This window comes from Molossus molossus, unplaced genomic scaffold, assembly GCF_014108415.1.
Source record: "Molossus molossus isolate mMolMol1 unplaced genomic scaffold, mMolMol1.p scaffold_m16_p_16, whole genome shotgun sequence".
Classification (NCBI taxonomy): Eukaryota; Metazoa; Chordata; class Mammalia; order Chiroptera; family Molossidae; genus Molossus; species Molossus molossus.
In genome coordinates, this window is record NW_023425351.1 from 58,010,515 (window position 1) to 58,023,592 (window position 13,078).

The following is a 13,078-nucleotide window of genomic DNA, read 5'->3' on the forward strand; positions in this document are numbered from 1 at the left end:
ATTATATATATATACACATTTATAATATTTCAGTATATTTTAGTCTCTGGATAAATAGCAACGTATACTGAAGCACAGTATGGTTATCATCAGCCATTAGAAAATTATTCAAATTTCCAATTCTCTTGTAAATGAATAAAAGTAAGTAAAATGACAGATTTAAAAAACACCCACCCTGATGAAGTTCACTGCTTGTTTTGTTTTATCCCTTTCTGCTGCTGTTTGCACTTGAAACCAGTACATTTAATTAAGCTCCCACCAACGCTCAGCGTTAACCCTAGCTCAGTGCCCGACGTTCAGTAGACCTTCAATAAATGATATTTCCCCTCCTCATTGTCAAATACTTGGCTTTCACCAAAGAAGTGATGTTTTCCAGTTTTCACGTGAAACAGTAGCATTAGGTAGATGGAAGGGAAAACCGAGGCGAGTCTTTGTTGCCTGCCCTCGTGTGAAACATTTAAAATGCTATGACCCACTTGTGTTCAAAACTGGTCAGAAAGAGTATATCTTTAAACATTAACATTTCAATTCCCTGTCAGTTTGGATCATATGTGCTACTGTTAACTCTTCCATTACACCACATAGATTTTTAAGGGTTAATAGCGTGTGGGCTGAGAACATTGTTTTCTCTTTCAGACTAAGTGTGATTTTGCACCAAGGACACTCTGGCCACAATCACAAGGATGCGCAAATGAATGCCAGTGTCAGAGCGGCTTTTGTGCACGCTCTCGGCGATCTGTTTCAGAGCATCAGTGTGTTAACCAGTGCACTGGTTATCTACTTTAAGGTGAGTGTTTGATTTAACTCACTGTCATAATAATTTTATAGATCAAGTAGTATAGAAGTGGGTCCTCCAAAATTAACTTAAACAAGGGTGGAGAGACTTTGTTTGCTTAAGCAAACTATTGTTCAAATTTTAAACAAACAAACAAACAAACAAACATTCAAAGCCTGAAACCTTAGACTTCCCAAATTCCTAAGAGCTGTGTCTTTAATTGTAGGGCTTCCAGTCTTTTAAGAAAGAAGTTCCTTTTGTCATGGGGTCAGCAGGGACCGCAATAGAATTATGCATACCTTAGGGAATCTTGGGTTGTAAGCAACAGAAAAAAAATCTCTAGCTCACTTAAGCAAAAAAGAACTTATTGCTGAAATTCATTGGATTTACTCCCAGATCAAGGTACAGATAAGGGTGAATTTTGAATTTTGATATCTAATTTCAGACATTAGCCAACTTCTGTCCCAGACACCAAGCTGAAATGAATATGACTCAACCTTTTTTTGTTTGTTTGTTTCTTGTCATTATGCTGAAGATTCATATTTCTGGGAAAGGGACTCTAATTGACCTAGCTTGGGTCTTCTACCTGCTGCGTGTACTACTTGGCTCAGGGAGGGTGGAATACCCGAATGACTGTCCCACCAATATCACTCACACTGGGGGAGAGGCACCTTCTCTCCCCAAAGTCAGGGTATTGATAGAAAGTGGAAATGGATCTGGGTGGGCCTTTGACCCCAAGGAAATATTCACTGCAGATGTCTATTTGGTAGTACTGAGAATGAATGGGGGGGTTGGAGTGGAGGTGGGGGTAATGAAGCAGAAAAACATTTGTCTCTGTTCGCATCACGATTGACCAATTAGCAGGGATTCTACATTAGTTTTACTAAAATATAAAAACATGTAAGTACAAATTACAAAAACCTATCTGAACTCAGGTGAGCAAATGCTCACCAAACGCTCTAAGTCTAAGGCAAAATAGTTCTGCGTTGAAGGGCTTAGTCGGGTTGGAGAGTACACTTGTAAAGGTTAGGCTGATGCCGAGTTTCTCAGCGATAATTAGGTAGACTTCTCTGCGGCACGAAGCTGCAGCAGAGGCAGAACAGCAGGTGTTTCACCCGGAGGCTAAGGGCTCCAGTGGTGAGGGAGGCCAGAAATGAGGCCTCAGCTCGTACTCTTAGGACTGTATCCAAGATGCCTGCCTCGAGGAGGTGCCCTACTTGGGCGGGGGGAGAGAAATTAACCCAGTCTGCCAAGACCGAACTCCAGCTGCACCTTGGTCAGCCGAGCAGACAACAGTCTGTCTTCTCATCGTAATGAAGGCTGAAGAGTCACTGAGCATCGTGCAAATCAGTTCATCTCACCCTCTGCATGTCTAGTAATTTCAGGGCAGTTCACTCAGGCCTCTCGAGACGACACTCCAGGGTATCTTTCCCTTACTCCTTCAGTGCTGGGGAGCGCATCCTGCAGTCTCTCTCCTGTCTCTGGCAGTCGAAAGCAGGAAAGAAGGATGGAGTCTTCAGGAAGCGTTGTCTCTGAGTTGGATGTCAAGTGTTCGGGGAGGCTGGTGGAGGGGTGAGGGAGAGGGAAGGAAATGGGACGTTTATGTGATGTATTCATCAGACTTTCTGCAAAGGAGGGACACATTCAGTAACCAAAGCCCCTGTATTTTCCAGCCAGACTATAAAATGGCCGACCCCATCTGCACATTTGTCTTTTCCGTCCTGGTTTTGGCCAGCACCGTCACCATCTTAAAGGACTTCTCTGTCTTACTCATGGAAGGTAGGAGTGATTTTATCACTAGTCCTGGAATCCATGGTTTCTCTTCCCTGTGTCTACAGCAGGGCACCGCCTCAACGCACACACGTTGCTAATATGCCTCACGAAGAACATTTAAACTGATAAGGAATTTGGGGGAAAACAAATATGATGATTTTCTTTCGTATGGGAACAAGAAACAAGTTTCGGCTTCTATTTTTCCTCCAGCCACCATTAAATGATATGGCTCAGTGTAGAGACAGTATGTGCAAACACTAAGGGTAAACATGGAGGAAGTTATTGTAAAGATATCAGTTTATCCCTAAATGTGTGGATAAGACCCAGGAAAGATGGCATGTAGATCTGTCCTTCGGGCAGCATTGCAACTATTCTGAAGGGCTTGCCCAAAACCCTTGCTAGACTCGGCCACCAGTTCTCCAACTTTAGTGGCGTCAGAATCACTTGGAGGGTTTGTGACAACACATATTGCTGGGCCCACTGCCACTGTTCCGGAGACAGTAGGTCCCGAGTGGGCCCTAAGAATTTGAATTTCTAACAAGATGCAGCTGCTGCTGCTCTGGGAACCACACTTGGAGAACAGCTGGACTAGTCTTTTCATACCACTTAAGAGATTCCTGCAGGAGGGAGCTGGGGACGGCACCCAGAGAGTTCTAGCAGAGCCAGAGCTTTGCATCATATCAAACATTCAGATGGTCAAAAATATCTGGATATCAGCTGACCTTTTCATTTTTTTGTCTAGCACATTTTGATAGAAGGGATACACAGCTTCAGAGAGCAGTTGCCTTCGAAACAGCTCAGGTTGGCTCAGTGTTCACTGCCAAGGCTGTGTTTAAGGGTCCTTGTCCTCAATGGGCACTGTAACTGTTGACAATAGTGAAACAAAATGGAGTCAAACGTCACCGAGTGACACGTGAACTTCCTCCCCGTGGAGATGACAATATTTGGTTTGTCAAGTCACAAAAACATCCATTTCCTTCCCCGAGAGCCAACTGCTGAGCTGCCGCTATTGTTGCCATGGCACTGGTGACTTGGAGGGATAAAGGACAGGTTGGCGCACAATCTGAGATGACTGCATTCCACTTCCCTTCTCTCAGTGTGATGCTCTCTGCTGATTACTGTTCTTCTTTCATTTAATTATTACAATTGTCAGGCGATTCCTATCTGATAGATGCTCAATTCATAAATGAGGTTTTCAAATTAGGTTGGCACAAAATAATACTTATGTTTGGTAAAAATTTAAAATAATATGCAAAGGCAGAAAATAAATTTTAAGTCTCTCCATTTTTCACCTTTGGATTTTCAGTCCCATTTATCAGGGTAACACCTACTAATAAGTTGACATATATCTTTCAAAAGATAACTATAACTATGTATAGATATACACACACACACATATAAATATATGTGTATAAATATGTGTGTGTGTATATATATATATAATGTAGACCATATATATAATATATGTATAGTGTGTGTGTATGTATGTATTTTTTAAACAAATGGGATTCTGGATTGATACTTATTCTGTTCTGCACTTGATTTGTTCACTGGGAGATCTTTTCCTATTAGTATATACATAGAAACTCCCCATTCTTTTACATAGCTATAAAGTATTCCACTGTAGCCATGTACTTGCTTATTGATGGGCATTACAAACAATGGTTTAATTAACATTCTTATACATATATAATTTTAGCATTTATATACCTGTGGAATAATTCCTAGAAATGTTATTTCTGTTTCAGAAGTTCTGTGCATTTTAAGGTTTGACAGATATTGCCATTTCTACCAAAGATACTATATTAAATTTTTTTTTTTTATCCTCACCCGAGGATATTTTTCCATTTTTTATACAGATAGAGTGGGAGGGAGAGAGAGGAAGGGAGAGAGAGAGAAACATCGATGTGAAGGGACACATCGAGTGGCTGCCACCCGCACAACCAACCAGGGCCGGGGACAAACTGCAACCGAAGTACGTGCCCTTAGCGGGAACCGAACCCGGGTCTCTCCGGACCGCAGGCCGGCGCTCTAACCGTTGAGCCAAACTGGCCGGGGCTATATTAATTTTTTTTGGCCAACAGAATAAGACAGTGCCCATCTCCTCACATGTTCACCACCATTGGGTATTACCAAACTGATGATTCTTTTCTAATCTACAGGTGAAATATTTTATTTTATTAAATGCAGTTCTTTAAAAAAAATTTTTTTCTTTATTGATTTCAGAAAGAGAGGAGGGAAAAGGGAAAGATATAGAAACATTGATGATTGAGAACATTGATTGGCCGCCTCCTGCATGCCCCTCACTGGGGATCGGGCCCACAACCTGGGCCTGTGCCTGGACTGAGAATCAAAGTGGTGACCTCTTGGTGCATGGGTCGATGCCCAACCATGGAGTCATACCAGCTGGGCCAAATACAGTTCTTTAATTGAGTGACATTGAGTGATTTTTTCATATATTTATTAATCTGGGAAATTATTTTTTAACCACTAATTTGAGCATTTTTCTGGATGCATTAGTATATTTGCAGGCTCTCCCTAGGGGGAAAAATGGTTTCTAGAATGTGATGGAGCATTGAGGTCAGTGGGAGCATGGCCTCATGCTTGCCGACATTATTTCATAGAGTAAAATAAATAATAGTGGACTTCTGCTGTTCATAAATGTAAAGAGATAAATGAGGCAATAGAGACAAAAAGTAATGGGATCATGACTTCATCTTAAGGGTCCTAGATGAACGATGATAGCAGGTCTTCCAAGAGCCAAATGAAACTCCCCAGAGATGACGCACTAGGCATGTCAGTGAACTTTGGGTTGCCATACCTAGAGTCTAGCTTTACACCACACTCTCAGAGCATGAACTTCAGGCTCCCACACCCCATTCATCTATGTGGATTTAGCAATGCTTTTTAACCTCCCTGTCTCCAAATTTCCTCTCCGCCAGTTAAATAGGAATTGTAACATTGATAACTAGCTCTTAACGTTTTTGTAAATATTAAAATAAGATAATCACTATAAATAAAGTGGTTGGCACAAACCTTGAGCTGTTGTAGGTTTTCAATAAAGCAATATTGTTATTATTATTACAACATATAACAACTTTATCCATGACTCCATACACATTTTGTTGCTAATCTGAGACAAAACCCCTTTACTTTGTTTCTGCTGCCCTGAGCTCATTCAGTAAAATTACATGTCAACCAGTTCTTTCTACATCCATGAAACAATATGAAGTGGGAGTCAACTAAATTCAAGCTGTAGAGAATTGTAAGTTAGCCCTAAGGAGAAAAATCATCATGAACAAGGTTCTTAAATCCTGAAAAAGGAGGGTTAAGGATGCCCTGAAATGCTTCTTGACTAGCGGCTCATGACAATCTTGGAAACTTTTTAAAAAATACTTATGTCCAGGTCCTATACCCAGAGATTCTCATATTTTTGACTGGGGTGGGGACTGGCTTTGATGTTTTCTAATAGGTAGCCAAGCTGAAGAACCGCTACAAAGTAGAAGCACTGTCCAGTGGCTTATAAATAGTAGTGCAATGGTTCTCGCCTTGCCGGTGTGTGCGAGTCAGCAAATGAACTATGAAAATACTGGTGCAGGATCTTATCCCCAGAGAGTCTGATTTAATTGATCTTGGGTGTAACCTGGTCATCAGGATTTTTAAAATCTCCTTCAGTGATACTAATGTGCACCCAGGGTTGAGAACCACTCTGGAAGCATGTAGATTTCAGAGCCTCATCCACAGAAATTTCCTTCAGGAGGTCGAGAATGCAACTGAGACATGTTTATTTCTAACAAACACACCAGGTATATAGATTGAAGTAGAGGCTGGAAGGTGGTCAGCCTTAAAAATCTCTTCTACAGCATTCTTTTGGGATCATCTTCAGTTGATAAGGATTTACCCATTCATCCAATGACTTTTCCCATTGTTGTGCTGGTTGAGTTGATTTTTTTTAAAAAGTATCATTTTTTTATCAAATTGATATCTTTCACAATTCTAACCAAACATTGGCTCCTCTTTTATTTTTTTTACATCATTTTATATTCCATTAATTTATTTTTTAAACTTATCTTTATTGCTGAATGTATTATAGATGTTTCTCCCATTTTTCCCCCTTGACCCCCTCCTTCCCATTCCCCCCCCCCCTTACCTCCCCCACACTATTGTTGGTGTCCATTGGTGTCCATACATGCATAGAAGTTCTTTGGTTTATCTCATCCCACCCTCCCTCCCCTTTCCCTTTGAGGTCCATCAGTCTAACAACCAATTTGTACTTCTTAATTCCTTCATTTTTTCACCCGTTCCCCCCAGCCACCACCCATCTGGCAAGCAACAAAAAGTTCTCTGTATCTAAGAGTTTGTTTCTGTTCTGTTTGCTCATTTTGTTTGTAGATTCAATTGTTGATAGATATGTATTAATTGCCATTTTATTGTTCATATTTTTGTTCTTCTTCGCCTTCAAGAAGACCCTTCAACATTTCATATAATACTGGCTTGGTGGTGATGAATTTCTTTGACTTTTTCTTGTCTGGGAAACTCTTGATATGTCCACTGATTCTAAATGATAGTTTTGTAGGATAGAGTAATCTTGGTTGTAGGCCATTGCTTTTTATCACCTAGAATATCTCTTGTCACTCCTTTCTGGCCTGCAAAGTTTCTTTTGAGAAATCAGCTGACAGTCTTATGGGAGCTCCTTTGTAGGTAACAGACTGCTTTTCTCTCACTGCTTTTAAGATTCTTTCTTTGTATTTAACCTTTGGCATTTTGATGATGATGTGACTGGGTGTGGACCTCTTTGGGTTCAACTTGTTTGGGACTCTCTGTGCTTCCTGTATGTCTGTTTCCTTCACCAAGTTAGGGAATTTTTCTGTCATTATTGTTTCAAATAGTTTTTCAATTTCCTGCCCTCTGTCTTATCCTTCCCTATGATGCGAATGTTGGCACAATTGAAGTTGTCCCAGAGGTTCCTTACACTATGCTCATTTTTTTTGGATTCTTTTTTTGCTGTTCTGGTTGGATGTTTTCTGCTTCATTATATTCTAAATTGATGGTTTGCTTCTTGGCTTTACGTACTCTACTATTGATTCCCTATAAATTATTCTTTATTTCAGTTAGTACATCCTTCATTTCTGACTGGTCCTTCTTTATGTTGTTGATGTTTTCACTAAGTTCCTCAGAGGTCTCCTTAAGACCCTTGAAGGTCTCACTAAGTCCCTTGGATGTCTCACCAAGTTCCCTGAGCAACCTTATAACCTGTGTTCTGAACTCTGCATCTGTTAGATTGCTTATCTCCATTTTGTTTAGTTCTTTTCCTGGAGATTTGTTTTTTTCTTTCATTTAGGACATGTTTCTTTGTCTCCTTATTTTGGCTGCTTCCCTGTGATTGTTTCTATGTATTTGGCAGAGTTGCTATGCCTCGTAGGCTTCATAAGGTGGCCTACTGTTGCAGGTGTCCTGTAGGATCCAGTGGCACGGTCTTCCGGATAACCCCAGCTGGGCCCTTGTGGTGCACCCCTAGTGTGGACTATACACCCTTCTCTTGTAATTGAGTCTTGATTGCTGTTGGTGCATCAGTGGGAGGGGTTTACTCAGGCTGATCAGCTGCAAGGACTGGCTGTGCCCACTAGCCACTACCTTGGAGGATCAGCTGTGTAGGGGCCCACCACACAGAGCAAGACTTACTTCGGCAGGGCTCTGGTACCCACTGAGTCCACTCACTGAGTGTGTCACTTGTGGAGGTGGTTGGGTGGTGGTGTTTTGATGTGGTCTGAAGCTGTCCACCAGGTGCAAGGTCTGGGGCAAGGTCAGCCACTGTCTGTGCTCTATCCAGGGCCACCCGGCATAAGCTAGAAAGTGAACTGCAGATGGCTGCTTCTTGTACTGGGCTTGGAGGTGTCCAGGAAAACCAAGTTGTGAACTAAGGCTGGCTGCTTCTAGTGCCAGGCCCGGGGCCACTTAACAAGAGGTATGGGGCTCACTGAGACTGGCCCCTCTCGAGCCCCGGCTCAGTACCGCTCTTGTGGGCCACTGGTCAAACATGTTCATCCGGAGCCCCGGCTCCACCCCGCTCTTGTGGGTTGCTGGATTGCACAGGCCCCTCTGGATCCCCGGCTTTCCACCGCTCTTTTGAGCTGCTGGGTCTCACAGGTTCTTCTGGATCCTTAACTTCCCACCACTCTTGTGGGCCACTGGGTCACACAGGCCCCTATGGATCACCGGCTTCCCACCACTCTTGTGGGCAGCAGTTTTGCACTGGGCCCTATGAAGCCCCTGGTCCCACTGCTGGCGGCCAGGGAGTGCCGCTGCCCTGTGGGGCTCAGCTCCTGCTCAGCCTTTGCTGTAGTTTTTGGAGATGGTTCTCTGCTGCTCGTCTGTGCTTCTGTTGCCTGGGGATGGATGTCTGCTCCCCAGTCTCTGTTGCTGGGGGTACATCTTGACTGATTGGGCTGCTGTTGCGGGGGATGGTGCTGGGTTCCTGGCCATTTGTGGTTCCCGCAACCAGTACCTTGACAGCTCCACTACTGTGCACTGGGCTGTGTTGACACAGGGTGTCCACTGGCCCGATGGTGCCAGGTGCACTGGTGGGATCAGGTACCAGATGCTGCTTGTTTGAGAGATTTTAGGAAACTCAGAAGCAGGATCCAAGACAGGCCAATCCTATGGTAAAGCCTTTGGAAACAGCTTGGGTGGGCCTGAAAGTTGGGTGGGGCGGGGCCTCAGGGAGTCACCAGGGTGGGGCAACCAGGAGAGCCAGGTTGCTGGAGTCCCAGATATGGCTGCTGTCTGCCTGCCCTGGGAAGGGGGTCACCAAAGGAACAAGGCTTTCACCAGCATGTTTGTCCAGAATAAAGCAGCCCCTCCAGCCCTTGTCCGGAGGCCAAACAACTCAGTTCTTCCCTGTTCTCTGGTGCCCCTCAAGCTGCCTTCCCTCCAAGCTCAGAGGGAGCGGGTCTGAGTAAGTCCGTGCGCGGGCCCTTTAAGAAGCTGCCTGGGGCTCCAGCCGCCTCAGCCTCCCTGAGCCTCAGTTCCCTCTGATTTTCCAGCCAGAAGTGATGGGGATTCTCTTCCTGGCACTGGAACCCTGAGCGGGGCACCTGGTGTGGGACGGGGACCCCTCAGTCCTCAGGGAGGACCTTCCCAGCCGAGGTGTCCTCCTGATTTTTATCCCCACACGTGGGTGTGGGCCCAGCCCGTCCCCTCCGCCCTCCTACCAGTCTCGGTGTGGCTACTGCTTTTTTTTTTTAATCTTCACCCGAGGACGTTTTTTCGTTCTTTGTTCAGATAGAGTGGGAGGGAGAGAGGGGGGAGAGAGAGAGAGAGAGAAACATCGACGTGAAAGGGACACATCGAGTGGCTGCCACCCACACGACCCAACCAGGGCCGGGGACAAACTGCAACCGAGGTACGTGCCCTGAGCAGGAACTGAACCCGGGTCTCTCTGGACCGCAGGTGGATGCTCTAACTGCTGAGCCAAACCGGCCAGGGCGTGGCTGCTTATTTAATGTTGTAGTTGTAGGACTTCCATTCAGCTCCATGTCAGGTGGTTCTGAATGATGGTTGTGTTGTAGTTTTGTTGTAATTTTGATGTGGTTGTGGGAGGAGGCGAGACCGTGTTTACCTACCCGCCATTTTTCTGGTGTGCCCTGGCTCCTCTTAGAGCTAGCCAATGCAAGCAACGTCACAGTTTTGTACCCTCTACTCTTTGCAATATTTGAAAAAGACAATCCTATTTCCTTAGCCTGCTCTTCTGCAGGCTAGAGACACTCCAGTTCCTTCAGCCCCAGAGAAGAGCTGATTGGCTGCCTGCCAGACTCTCTACCTTCCTGGCCACTCCATACTGTTCCTTTAGAAACAAGGATGATCGTCAGACTATTACATACTGTGACCTGAACATTAACCCTAACTATTGCACCTAAATTAATACAACTTTTACAAACCAAATAATAAAATGGTATTACAATGTTAGAATCATCTATTAACGCTGTTCATTAAAGTGACCTGTTTGGTAGCTAACATTTTTATAGCATCACAGTTTACAAAGGGCAGTTATTTTCTGATATGCTCCTCAAAGAACTCTAGAACAATAGATTGTTCTTATCACCTTTATTTTCTTACAGATGATGCTAAAAATCAGAGAAGTTCCAAGATTTGGGTAAATTGAAAATAGTTGTAGCCAGAATGCTAATCCTGGATTGTTTGATCCCAAATCCCACATTATTTCATTTTGCTTCCAGAGTATATGCAAGGATCATTAGGAAAAACACAACTGGATTAATAATGCACTACCTACAAGGGAAGGATGATCACTTTTGATTATTACACACTCAAATCTGCAAATATTTTTTTGTGAACTTCTGATTGATGCTAAACCCTTTGCAATCATGGAATCTGATTTGGAATCATTTGGGATAAGAAAGTATAAATGGAGAGGGCACATGTTGGTATTTGGGTGAGGACTTTGCAGTTCCAATTGGCCATCTTGATGAGCTATGCTCAGTTGAATAACAACAGCCTTCTTTCCTTCTGTCAGGTGTGCCAAAGAACCTCACCTACAACGATGTGAGAGAGCTCATCTTAGCGGTGGACGGCGTGGTGTCTGTGCACAGCTTGCACATCTGGTCGTTAACAATGAACAAGGTGATTCTCTCAGCGCATGTTGCTGCAGGTCAGTGAGTTTTGTAAACACCCTGGACAAAATTCAGTCCTTGTTCTGGAAAGTCACTAATTTTCCTCCTCTTTTCAGAGATGCCTTCAGTGTCTGTTGCCTGTCAAAACAACTGTGAAGTATTTTTATATTACCAAAGGCCATTGAAAACAACCTCCCTTGTCAATGTCGTCAAGGCAACAATGATACTGATGACATCCCTTGAGGCTGACTGAAGAGGGTAGAGAGTAGAACAAAGGGGTAAAAATGCCACCCAAGCTTCAAGACCTTAGGCTCAGAAAATTAGACATCACCTGTTTGACTTGGTACCCAAACAGTTAGTTAAATAATAGGGATGCTTTCAACAATAAATCTCCATGGAGTGCCTCCTGTGGATGAGATGCTTTGCCCATCACTGAAGATAGAAAGATGAAGGACACACAGGTTCCATCCTTAAGGTTCTAACAACCTAAAAAACTTGCTAGTAAAAATTAATGGTGAATTTTCATACTGGATGGTTAGAAATTCTGTAACTATGTGAGATCATTCTTAGCAGGTTGGATTTATTCTAAAAACGACTTTCTCAAGTAGAAGGTAATTTTGTCCATGATACGTCCTAGGGCTGAGAAACTGGGTAGTGGGGGGGGGGGGTGTCTCACTGCCTCAGGAGACAGCTCAGGCCAAGTAAGGTACATTAGGTGGCTAAAAAATAACTCAGAAAGTTACTTAGAAGCAGAGCACAGGAACATCGGCGACAGTCACTTGAGGACTTTGCTTTCTCAGACATCCTCATCTTTGCTGAGGTTCAGAGCTGGCTACAGAGAATTTACAGCATCCACAACACCAATATTTTATTGCAAATGGAAGAATCTAGTAGTCAGGTTACTATGGGGGGAACTTTACAGCCTCCTGATAACTTTGGGGACAAGAGAAAAGATGGAGCGAGGGTTGCTGCTCTAAGAGAAGTCTGCAGGGAGCGCTAAATGCTCCCCGCCTCCTGTCACCAGCCTTGATATAGGTCCTGATTAGATATTAAGGGCTCTGGGGGCTGGTGAGAAAGATTGTGTAAGAAATAACAGCTCTGTCTTGGCTTTTTCCAGGGCTCATTTCCCCTTCTATACGTAGCTCCTAGGAGTGCCAGACCCCAGAGAAAACCGGGGGAAAAGCTCTCACAGTGACAGGCTACTTTGTTGCCCTTGCATGAATTCCCCCAGCCCACCCCCGCCTTGTCTGTGCAGATGTAGCTGATGGTCAGAGCCAAGCTGCTTCTGAGTGCCTGGTCCGCAGTGCCCCACCTCACAGCGTACTTGAAGTTGGAGATTTAGTAGTCGCCTTGTGTGTGGGATCAATGGCAGTCTCACTGTGGTTCCTTTTTCAACAGCAGCCAGCTGGGACAGCCACCGTGTCCGGAGAGAGATTGCTAATGCCCTCAGCAACAGCTTCCCCGTGGTGCATTCACTCACCATTCAGATGGAATCTCCAGCCGACCAGGACCCCGACTGCCTTTGCTGTGCAGCCCCCCGGGACTAGTTCAGTCACACCGTCAGCTTCCTGAGCTCCACAGGTCGCTAGGTGACTGCAGTTTCTGGAACATAAGAAATAAGGAACCAAAGAAAGAAGTTTGAGAAATTGATGATGCAGTACCATGCACATTTTATACTTCTTTATTTAGCTCCATCCACCATGAAAGAGATGCATTCGGATTCGCCAGTCAGTGCCGATTATCATCAGCTTTTGTGTGGTTGCAGGAATGTGTATGTAGGCCATTCCTGACTGGGGCTGAAATAACAGCTGTTGGTAACTACAGGCAAGAACAAAGTTCATTGCCCTTCAGTGACGCACCTGGGGATGAGCCGGTAAAGGTAAACTCAGGGATGTCTGATCAG

At 44.2% G+C, this 13,078-nt stretch overlaps 1 protein-coding gene across 1 annotated transcript in view; it reads left to right on the forward strand.

Annotated features, from left to right (window-relative positions):
• Positions 1-12,722, forward strand: part of SLC30A8 (solute carrier family 30 member 8) — a 31,888-nt gene extending 19,166 nt beyond the window's left edge. Inside the window, exons 5-8 of the mRNA XM_036264371.1 lie at positions 637-787; positions 2,449-2,554; positions 11,079-11,213; positions 12,574-12,722. Of these exons, the coding sequence (XP_036120264.1) occupies positions 637-787; positions 2,449-2,554; positions 11,079-11,213; positions 12,574-12,722 (541 nt within the window). The remainder of the gene's footprint in view (positions 1-636; positions 788-2,448; positions 2,555-11,078; positions 11,214-12,573) is intronic.
• The last annotated feature ends 356 nt before the right edge of the window (positions 12,723-13,078 follow it).